The sequence below is a fragment of the Rosa chinensis genome, chromosome 5 (assembly GCF_002994745.2).
Source record: "Rosa chinensis cultivar Old Blush chromosome 5, RchiOBHm-V2, whole genome shotgun sequence".
Classification (NCBI taxonomy): Eukaryota; Viridiplantae; Streptophyta; class Magnoliopsida; order Rosales; family Rosaceae; genus Rosa; species Rosa chinensis.
This window is the reverse complement of record NC_037092.1, coordinates 66,135,444-66,146,506: the sequence shown is the minus strand read 5'-3', so window position 1 is coordinate 66,146,506 and position 11,063 is coordinate 66,135,444. Positions and strand designations below refer to the sequence as shown.

The 11,063-nt window shown below is 37.1% G+C and overlaps 2 protein-coding genes and 1 long non-coding RNA gene across 3 annotated transcripts; 1 reads left to right on the top strand and 2 right to left on the bottom strand.

Moving 5' to 3' along the window:
* The first annotated feature begins 2,475 nt into the window (after positions 1 to 2,475).
* Positions 2,476 to 5,207, top strand: LOC112168087 (thiamine thiazole synthase, chloroplastic). Its single transcript, XM_024305211.2, has 3 exons — positions 2,476 to 2,992; positions 3,376 to 3,864; positions 4,769 to 5,207. The coding sequence occupies exons 1-3, from the start codon at positions 2,564 to 2,566 to the stop codon at positions 4,931 to 4,933; spliced, it is 1,083 nt and encodes a 360-aa protein (XP_024160979.1). The 5' UTR covers positions 2,476 to 2,563; the 3' UTR covers positions 4,934 to 5,207.
* Positions 5,208 to 6,760: 1,553 nt separating this feature from the next.
* On the bottom strand, positions 6,761 to 8,333 carry LOC121049072. The gene is made up of 3 exons (XR_005799249.1): positions 8,070 to 8,333; positions 7,458 to 7,944; positions 6,761 to 7,372 (listed from the first exon to the last, which is right to left on the bottom strand). It is a non-coding gene; the product is annotated as an uncharacterized LOC121049072 (long non-coding RNA).
* Positions 8,334 to 8,364: 31 nt separating this feature from the next.
* On the bottom strand, positions 8,365 to 10,046 carry LOC121049252. The gene is made up of 5 exons (XM_040505932.1): positions 9,914 to 10,046; positions 9,164 to 9,796; positions 8,722 to 9,012; positions 8,428 to 8,596; positions 8,365 to 8,384 (listed from the first exon to the last, which is right to left on the bottom strand). The coding sequence occupies exons 1-5, from the start codon at positions 9,986 to 9,988 to the stop codon at positions 8,365 to 8,367; spliced, it is 1,188 nt and encodes a 395-aa protein (XP_040361866.1). The 5' UTR covers positions 9,989 to 10,046.
* Between the last annotated feature and the right edge of the window lie 1,017 nt (positions 10,047 to 11,063).

Genomic DNA, 11,063 nt, shown 5'->3' with positions numbered 1-11,063 from the left:
GGTGGAATTGAAATTGAATGGAATATTTTAATTCTATAGAAGAAGTAGATTGGGTTATAGATGTTTGATGACCCTTCTGACCACAAATCACTTCAATTTATGGGTTTGATTTTGCATCTGTACATCTCTGTATTCAGTTTCAGATTCCAATTATGTAAAATTTTTGAATTCGAATTATAATTTTGTGGTATCATCTGCGGCGGCAAGACCATTGTATTTTCACACAGTTCTATTGCTTAATAACCATTGATCCAACTACTTTTACATAAACAAAAAAAAAAAAAACTTGGGTTATAGATGCAATATGCAGAAGGAAGATAATTGAACTAAAGTCGCACAATCACAAGTAAAGAATAATTAAGCTTGAATAGTATATAGATTCAAAACTAGCTAAAATAGAGAGCACTGATGCAGACGTCTTTCTAAAGTGGCTAGCCAAAATTTGTAGCTACTTTGACAAAAATTTGATTAAAAAATAGTTAGCATTCCTAAAGATGCTCTTAGTGCATTTCTAGTCTTCAATAAAAAAAAATTCTATAGAAAAGTCTATATATGAAAACTTCCTAGTTTTGCGAATTAATAATAGCACCTTGCACCAAAAATAGAAATAATAATTGGTACTAAACTTGTTACCATCTATATAGTTAAATTTACTTTTACTTATCGGCCCATCAACTTAGAAATTCTACTTCTGCCCCTGCATACCAATCATATATTGTCTTTTTTTTTTTTTTTTGAAAGGATCATATATTGTCTTTAACAAAAGGGAAGTGTCGGAAGGGGTATCATTTTGATGCATCGGTGGCATCACTCTGTTTTGTTACCTTTGAGAGGAGAATGAGTAGTGGCCAGTGGCCATATGCCCACGACAAAGCTAATACAATCTCAATCCCATCTCACTTATTTAGAATTTTCCATTACCATATGAAGTCTGATTAATCTTAGTCATGTTGTTTTATATCAAGGACAATCCAGCAGGTTAGCACAAACGTCACAAGTCTCATGATCCTTCAAAACAAACCGTGCAGGTAATCTCTTCCCAACAATCCATGAAAACATGTCCTGGTTCAAGACAAAAGGTTTCACGTTCAGGTTCAAGATAAAAGGTCACTGACATTATTATAAGAGTTTTTATCACCAACGATGTCTAAACTTTTTTGCACCGGACAGAATGATACCCAACTTACAAAAATGATCAAAATAATACCTAAACTTTGAAAACAAATCAACTTGATACCTCGACTTATTTTCAGTCACTGATCTGTTAAAATTGATCACGTGCAGACATGCGGTGTGGGTGAGGTGTTTTTTGGGGTTATAATAGTATTTTCACACAAAAACTAATCTTTATTTTATTTTGTCGATTCTCTTCTTCTATTATCGTCTACCTCTCTCTCTCTTTCCCCCTTTTTCTTTATTTTTTTTTGCAGGTGGGAAACTTCCCAATCTTATTTGTTTCTAAGATGGTGGAATTGAAATTGAATGGAATATTTTAATTCTATAGAAGAAGAAGATTGGGTTATAGATGTTTGATGACCCTTCTGACCACAAATCACTTCAATTTATGGGTTTGATTTTGCATCTGTGCATCTCTGTATTCAGTTTCAGATTCCAATTATGCAAAATTTTTTAATTCGAATTATAATTTTGTGGTATCATCTGCGCCGGCGAGACCATTGTATTTTCACACAATTCTATTGCTTAATAACCATTGATCCAACTACTTTTACATAAACAAAAAAAAAAAAAAAAAGCTTGGGTCATAGATGCAATATGTAGAAGGAAGATGATTGAACTAAAGTCGCGCAATCACAATTAAAGAAGAATTAAGCTTGGATTCTTTGGTTGTAGATGACTAGATCCAATATGCAGATTGCAAAAGAATGGGGTAGAACGATAATAGAAAAAGAGAAAGAGAAAAAAATAGAGGATAATATGACATTCCAACTAAATATTTAGTGAACGGTTGTGTATACCCTTAGTTTTAACGGAGATGTGACCAATAATGGACAGATGTATGAAATTGATCAATTTTTATAGGTCTAGGTACTTTTTTGATCACTTTTGAAAGTAGGGTATGAAATTGATCAATTTTTATAGGTCTAGGTACCCTTTTAATTACTTTGGAAAGTAGAGTATGAAATTGATTAATTTTTATAGGTCTAGGTACCTTTTTAATCACTTTTGAAAGTAGCCAAGTAGGGTATGAAATTGATCAATTTTTATAGGCCTACGTACCTCTTTGATCACTTTTGAAAATTGAGTATCATTCTGTCCAGTGCAAGAAAGTTTTGACTCTAGCGGTAATAAAAACCCTATCCTTTATACTTTGTCATGGGAGAGAAAAAAAAATTAAAATATGGTGAATCTTTGGAAATTATTGCAACCACCGGGGGCTCTATTGAAACCTAAAAACCTCAGGGGCCTGCACATCACTCCAGATATTTCACACCTCAGTGTCCATAAATACGCTCTCCCAGTTACACACTCACCACTCTTAAGTCCCATCTTCAACAAAACCAAACCCCCATATCTGTTCCCTCTCTCTCTTCATACCATCAAAATGGCATCCATGGCTTCCACACTCGCTGCCTCCTCTCTCTCTACCAAGCTCCAGAAGCCATCTCTCCTCGAATCCTCCTTCCACGGCGTTCCCTTGGCTCGGGTTCAGCCTTTGAAGGCGGTCTCATCCAACGGCCACGGCCTCTCCGTGTCCATGTCCGCTGGTGGCTCCACCAGCGCTTACGATTTGAGCAACTTCAAGTTCGAGCCGATCAAGGAGTCCATCGTCTCCCGAGAGATGACCAGGCGATACATGACTGACATGATCACCTACGCCGATACTGACGTTGTCATCGTCGGTGCCGGTTCCGCAGGGCTATCTTGCGCATGGGAGCTCAGCAAGAACCCCGATGTGCAGGTAGCCATTATTGAGCAGTCCGTCAGCCCCGGCGGCGGCGCGTGGCTCGGTGGCCAGCTCTTCTCCGCCATGGTAATATAACTCCACCTGACTTGAATGTGATGTTGTGCCACGTGTCTTACATCACCATTTTATCTGATGGCAATTATTATTGTTGCTCAGAACTTGATTTGTATAAGAAAATATTATTCTTGAAAAGTTTCGTAGATCCTAATTCTGATCAGATTATTCGGATCCATCCCTGGAAAATTGGTTTCATATTGAAAATGCTAATTGGTATACCAAGTTTTTTTTCTTCCCCTTTTTGTAATGAATAAATAAAAATCTTAAATTGTTCCATTCTTTATATACGTGGTAGCCTACATATCATTGCAAGAAAACATTTTTGTGAAAAATAGTAACTATACTAAATTACTAACTAATTATTGAAAATTCACTCCATATATTTTGAACAGGTAGTGAGGAAACCAGCACATCACTTCCTCAACGAGTTGGGCATTGACTATGACGAGAAGGATGACTACGTAGTCATTAAGCATGCTGCCCTATTCACCTCAACTATCATGAGCAAGCTTCTTGCCCGTCCCAATGTCAAACTCTTCAACGCCGTAGCAGCTGAGGATTTGATCATCAAGGGTGGAAGAGTTGCTGGTGTTGTCACCAACTGGGCCTTGGTCTCCATGAACCACGACACACAGTCGTGCATGGACCCCAACGTTATGGAGTCCAAGGTTGTGGTAAGCTCATGCGGTCACGATGGGCCAATGGGAGCCACAGGAGTAAAGAGGTTGAGGAGTGTTGGGATGATTGAGAGCGTGCCTGGGATGAAGGCCTTGGACATGAATGCAGCTGAGGATGCCATTGTGAAGCTAACAAGGGAAATCGTGCCTGGAATGATCGTTACTGGCATGGAAGTTGCTGAGATTGATGGCTCTCCAAGAATGGTAAATTTCTATATAATAAATTTATTCTTTATGCTTCAATATATGTTCTCTTATGTTTCTTCCCAAATGACTTATTTTGAATAGTTATATGCAAAGTTTATAATTCTGACCAGTTTTGAGTAAATAAGGACCAGATGCTTCAGACAAAACTTATCATGCTCTGGTCCTTTCTAAAGAAAAAACAAGTTGAAATTAAATTTGAAACGAAGTAAATAGATTGCATATATAGTATATTTGCCTAGTTTCAGGTCATTGAAGCAAGTCAAACATTTGCTATTTTTTCATCAATCGTGTTGGTGATTTGATAATAAGTTCATATATATATTTCCGGTAGTAGGTGGTTTAGCATATATGGTACAAAAGTTGTCTATCCCTTCATATAATTGGTTACTCCAAGAATTTATATGATGTTCAAGTAGTTTTATGTTTGATTGATAATGAAATCTCATTATCAATCAAAGTACAAGTGTAGAAATGCCAAGTGAATGTTTTGAGGGGTTGCCAATAATGCTCTGCTATAGTTAACATGGAAAATTTACGTTGTTAATTAAACCCTTGAAACGTGGACTAGAACCAACTTAGTATTGCACCCTCAATAATACAAGGTGGCCGGGAGGGGATCCAAAACCATTTCATTTGCTAACCTATCCTAATCAATTATCATATAAAATCTACTTTATTGGAGAGGGATGTTTACCATCCTCTTTTGTTCCCCTCACTTAATTAAAAGACAATGACACAGGAGGCCAGCAATCACTTTTAGGCTTTATTCAAAGATGAGCTAAATGGCCTAAAGGGGGGTACTGGTCCAAAAACTTGGTCTTACTTTGATTTTTTGCTTTGCGGAAAGCGCTCCATCACTTGACTAATACAATTTGCATTTTGGGCATTATTGTTGATGCAGGGACCTACATTCGGGGCTATGATGATATCAGGGCAAAAGGCAGCCCATTTGGCATTGAAGGCACTGGGACTTCCCAACGCTCTTGATGGATCATATGTTGGAGGTATCCAGCCAGAGCTGATCTTAGCTGCTGCAGATTCTGCTGCTGAGATTGCTGATGCTTGATCGTATCATAGTCCAATCGAGGATGATGTTTTAATAAATCTGGGTAAGCAAAATCAAAAGGCCGGAACTAATAGCAGCTGTTAGTGGTGACTGGTGAGTAATGATGATGGTGTGTGGATAGTTCTTGTGACGGGTAAATTTAGTTAATAATGTGGTTGTGGACCTGTGGTTGTGCGAAGATTTCGTTGAAAATCAAATGAAATTTCTATTCCTCTGTATTTAGCTTCTACTTACCGTAAAATGAAATGAACACGAGTGAAATTACATGGCAAAACAGTTTATCCTAAATCCCAATTGAAAAGCTGAAATTTGCTGGACCGACTGCTTTGGTTGACAGGAAGTATCAGGGCACGTTTACTTACTTGGAAGGAAAGTGAATGATTACGGGGTAAAAACATTCCTGCGTTTACTAACACATAAAGGAATCGGAATGATTCCGGGTAAAAGAATTCCTACGTTTACTAACACATGAAGGAATCAGAATGGATGTAGGTCCCACCTCTTTATCAGGAATCGATTCCTGAATACTCAGGAATTCGATTACGAAGGGGGGGAGATGGGTTTAGGAATCATTCCTTCGGAATCAATACCGATTCCTTTCTTCTCCCATTCCACTTGTCTCCGATTCATGATTATTTTCCATTCCAAGTAAGTAAACGTGCCATCAGTTCAGCCCAATTTGGTTTCAATTAACCTGACTACCTGAGCTTGTTTATTTTTTAACCAGTTTTCTGATTTTCACATATTGCAGAAGGAAAAATTATACGGTACATTAATGTACTAATATATCAAGTAGTCTAGATTTGATATAAAGGTAGACCGACTCCATGAATAAGTAGACTAGCTTGAATTGGTCTACCTCTATATCGAGGTAGTCTATCTCTGTATTAAACTAGTCTTACTTAATATATAGGTACATTAATGTACCGTAGACAATCCCCTAAAAGTTCAAAAACAGAACCAAAGAAATTCTACCAAAGAATTTTACATACGTGTAACTTCTTCAAAGATCAAACATGACCAATGATCATCATACATTCTTACTATGATACTTTGATCAGCAAATGTTCTCGATTTCGTACTAAAGAAAATGCAAGCATACACTATGCCAAAAAGGCCTTCAGACGACAGAACTGTTCTGTCGTCTGAACGAACAAAAATGTGTCGTCTAGTACGGTGTCGTCTCTTGGGGGCATTCTGAAAAATCAGACGACATAAAAAAATATAAATCTTGTGTTGTCTGATGAGTTTTACATTTTGGGAACATTGTGATCTGTATCTTCAAAAGCATTCAAACAACAGTTTTGTATTGTCTGATAGACAAAACAACCACAGTATTTTTTAAATGCTATTGTGTGAAGCATATTTGCAAGACTTATTTGTGTGGTCTGAATGCCCTTAAATAAGAAATATGAAACCTCGTATGTAGTGTCTTATCTCATGCAACAACAATTAAAGGTTGTGCTAATTTACTTTAAACGATAATTATATGTGGTCGCAAAGAGCATCAGAGGACAATTAAGTGTCGTTTTAGGGTAGGTTTGTATGACATTTAAGTGTTGTGTGAAAGGTTTTGAAATTATACATATGTGATGTTGGGAAATGGTTTAGACAATAGATATCATATTCTTTATGTTATGTCAATCTCATTACGACGACAATTTACTGTCGTTCGAGATTATTTAGACGACAAATATTTGTGGTCTGAATATAAAAAGGACCACTAATAGGATATGTTTTATATTGTCTGTAATCACATCCAATCACACTTATTTGTTGTTGTTATACACTTTAGTCAATACTTTCAACTAACTTATGTTGTTGTTTTGCCTTTCAGACTACAATTTTCTGTTGTCCCATTGTCAAAAAGACAATAGACTTCTTATTGGTTTTTGTGTTGTGTCTATGCAGCTGCAACCACACGTTTTGGTGTGCTTTTGTTGTAGCTTGCAGTTTGTGACGACACATTTTAGTAGTCCCCTGTACAATTGGTATGCATGCATTATGGAAATTAAAATTGGCTATTCCTGAAATCATAAAATCCACATCCAAAATCATATTGCAATTTCCATTAATCCACCATTGTCTCATGTACACAAACCTAATCATCAGCATCAGTTCTAAATGGCCAATATCTACTAATCTGGGCAACCAACAATATATATGCATGCAGTACTGCTTGCTAATAAACCAGAAGCACTACACAATGTGGACAACCAACTAAACAACATAGCAAAATAGCTAGCAGTACTGCAATCAAAATTTGGCCTATATATATATCAACTATGCATGTCTAAAAGTTGATGCTACATATCTTCAACTACTAGTTAACCTACACATGCACTAGTTATCTTTGAACTTCATAACATACTTTGCCCACTCTGCCCGGACAACATCAACCTTCTCCATTGTGTAATAGTGATTTGCTTTTCTTTCCCACTGTAAGGACATAAGCTTATTTATGCATCACAATGGATTAATCCAATAAATCACTAGTACAATAGATATATTAGTTACTGATTACCTTAGCACTCCACTCTTGGTTTTTGTCCTCCACTATATCCCTCATGTAATGCATAATCCAATATCCACAAGTCTTATCACCTATCTGCTCCGGAATGCCCTGAAAGAAATAAATATTTTCAGTACCTAATAAACCTTGCCTGAACTGGAAAAATGCAAATATAAATAGTTAACTAGATGGGGAACACATACTGCACAGTTTTTCCATTAAACTGTCTTTCGGCCTTTCCTATGTTTTTGTGTATTGAATATTTTAATGGAGCTTCAACAACAACACAATACACAAAATTATGATGAAACTAACAACTTATAAATTGAGAATCGATATCTCCAAAAAAAAGAGGACTAAACAAAAAACCCATCAAGCTAGCTGCATTTACTTGTCCACAATAGTTCTCCATTCACCGGTGATGAGTCGCCTCTTTAGCGGATCAATGAAATATACAACTTCTTCAGTGGGGTTCACTACTGTTAACATCCAATGACAGCTGGCATTCAAATTTATGATAATTAATACCAACATGAATCTGATTTAGGTACATGCATTGCTATATTTATGAGATCAGAAGTCAATATTTACAAAAACAAAAATGCATGAATGAAGCTTTTGTACCCTGAATTATAGGGGACCAAAAAAAATCTGACCAGGCTTCCCTCTTTCATAAGAAACTGACAAAGAACGAGCCCGTTCAGTTGGATTTCCACAGCCAATGACACTAGTATTAGCAGGATCTACGAAGCCAATCATATCAAGCATCTTCGATTTCTTCAACACTTGATAAAGGAAGCTATAAAACCACAAGTCTCAAAATATCATTCAATAACACTGAATTAACAGCTCCATTTAAAATGCATTACAGACCTCGTATACATCACAATGCAGCTGGCAGAAACCTCCTTCATGTTGGTCATGGCATACACATCCCTTCTGAAGATGGCGACCTTTTTTAGATATCCAAAAAATTCCTCACCTAAGGTTGTGTGAATGGTGATCCCATCCTTCAAGTTATCATTAGCCCATGTGGCCAACATCTTAAGTGGTGGAGGCAAATTGGGTGGCAGTTTGTCCAAATCATCATGATCAAAATCCTCATCATATATATCCTTCTTTTTCCTCCTCACAATTTTATGCTTTTGCTGCTGCAATTGATATAAAAAAATAACATTGCATGATTAGTATTTCTATATCATGTAATATAGCAGCTCACATGGGAGTTTTGGTAAGAATAAAAAGGTTAAAAATGAATTTAAGCAAACTACATTACATTTGCATCAGCTGCAGTGGATATAACCCAGTCTCTAGGCCAAGCAATGCATGTACCAATTGCATCGCGGACAAACAGAATCTCATCATTAATAGGAATTGGTAGCAAAGCATTAGCAACAATAGATTTGGTGATCGATACTCGGGCATTTTCCTCAGCCATTGGAACACCATGGATAGTTTGCTTGCAGGACTCAACATCCACTTGAATGATCGTTCCTTCAGCCATTATGTTGTCCAATGAATCTATCGCAAGTTTACACCCTGACTGGACAATATTGGTGGACTGAACCTGCTAATTCAAACCAAAAAATATGTAAGCATTAGTCACATTTGAGGCAGCAACGTCATCAATATGGTTGATGAAATGTAATTGTAAAGAAAAAGAAAAGAAAACTAATTGTAAGGAAAAAGAAAGTAAAGCTAGGGTAGCGATTAATTACAGGCACTTGCACTTGCTCCACAACTGCATTTTTTTTCGGAGTTAAATCATTTCTAACCTCCTCCTCAATAATCGAGGTTAGTTTGATGTTCAGCTCCCCATCCACAAAGACTTCATTCTCCTCAACTACTTTCTGCTGGTCCTCCCCTAAATCTAACTTCTTCTTGGCAGTTTTGGCAGCTTTAATTTCAATAGCTTTCAAACCATCCTTTTCAAATTGCCTTGAACAGCTGCCCTGGCCAGAGCCTAAATCATTTAGCGGTGTCATAGGTTTGGGTGAGTCAGCTGGCATCTCTTTCCCATTAACCATCGCTTCTAACTTCTGAAACCTTTCCTCCCAAACGGCTCTTTCCCTAGCAATTTGTTGCTCCATCTCCAACTCCCATTTGGCTCTTTCCTGAGCAATGATATTTTCTTTCTCTTCTGCTAGTATCTTCTTAACACTTACCCTGACACTATCTTCTACATTTAGCATTTGGCGTTTAGGTAGATGAAAATATGCTGAAGGCTTGACGAAGCCACCAACACCGCGTACCCTACCAGGATACTCAGGATTTCCCAACGCCAAAGTCAGAACATCATCTGTTCCTTCAGGGTTGATTTCTCCTTCAAACACTTTCCTCTTCAAACTTTCCTGATATAGACATCAATCACAGCACACAAAAATTATCCTTGGGATACAAAACCTGGAAAAAATAAATAAATAAATAAAAGCAACAAGTAATAAACAATTACAAAAAACTGAACTTACAATTTTTTCGACCTTCTTCTTCACTGCTGGCCCTTTGAAGTTGCCGCTCTTGTCTTGCCGGGCCTTTATCCACATCGTAGCACGATCCAATTCTTCAATCGGTATTTTTTCAGCCTATAAATATGAATAGATACGTGTGACATCATGATCAGTTTGGTGTAAACCGAAAAGAATAACAAATATATTGTAAATAGATTTGTAAGACGAATACTGACCTGTTCTTCTTGGAAGTTAGCATCCTTTCTGTGACATTCGATGAGGATACTTATTCTCCTTCCTCTTTATTCTCTGCTTTTTCACGGAGTATCTATAAAGCATATATAGAATTATGCATTATATTTTAGTATCTGCATAAACACTAACTAATAATGCATAAACTGTTCCACAACTGCATGTCCAAGTATGGTATTAGACAAACCTGAAACTGTCGTGAAGTTCTATCAGCCACGAACGTATTTCATTCATCTACCTCAATGGATCGATAATCATCTGGAGGGAACTATAAAAGTTTAGGAGAATCTAGATAGGGAATAATGTACCAGTTGGTTAGTTTGCTCTTGAACTCTCTCCATTTGTGGCCGGCTGATGTAATCACCAATTTCTTCCATTATTTTGGCACCACATAAGCATCCTACACATTAACGAATACAAAGTATCATAGGTTTAATTATTGTTTTTTGAAAAAAATAAGAATAATGAAATGTAAATCAGTGAACAGCTAGCAACAACTTATATATAGACTGATTGTTTACCTGAATACTATTCCAAATCTTGTCTTTTTCATCCAAAGGCACATTTCTCCAATCATTTATAGATATTGGGATCTTAGTGCGTGCCAACACCCCAATGTATGACTGCATCTCCTTAGCTGCCTTACCAATTGGCTCCCCATCAGCATTAGAATTCACCTTTAGCTTCTTTGCTCGAATCAGTCGCCTGGTAATTTTATTCATGGTTACCATCCCTCGCTTAAGCAACCTCAATCCACCAGTGATGTTGTCATCATCATCAAAATCCTCGGATGACTTGCTCTTTGCACACTTACGACTGGACGACGACTTCTTTGTTGCCACAGCCTTCTTGGAATTTCCTGCTTTAGGCGGTGGCATACTTCTCCTGGCGGACGCATCCTTGCTGGACTGAGTAGCTT

What these genes read in the sequence shown, in the direction of transcription:
- LOC112168087 (XM_024305211.2), top strand. Translation starts at nt 2,564, where the DNA reads ATGGCATCCATGGCTTCCACACTCGCTGCCTCCTCTCTCTCTACCAAG. An exon ending in GCCAGCTCTTCTCCGCCATG is followed by an intron (nt 2,993 to 3,375) that starts GTAATATAACTC and finishes TATTTTGAACAG; the next exon opens with GTAGTGAGGAAACCAGCACA. An exon ending in TTGATGGCTCTCCAAGAATG is followed by an intron (nt 3,865 to 4,768) that starts GTAAATTTCTAT and finishes TTGTTGATGCAG; the next exon opens with GGACCTACATTCGGGGCTAT.
- LOC121049252 (XM_040505932.1), bottom strand. Translation starts at nt 9,988, where the DNA reads ATGTGGATAAAGGCCCGGCAAGACAAGAGCGGCAACTTCAAAGGGCCA. An exon ending in AGAAGAAGGTCGAAAAAATT is followed by an intron (nt 9,797 to 9,913) that starts GTAAGTTCAGTT and finishes TGTCTATATCAG; the next exon opens with GAAAGTTTGAAGAGGAAAGT. An exon ending in TGGAGCAAGTGCAAGTGCCT is followed by an intron (nt 9,013 to 9,163) that starts GTAATTAATCGC and finishes TTGAATTAGCAG; the next exon opens with GTTCAGTCCACCAATATTGT.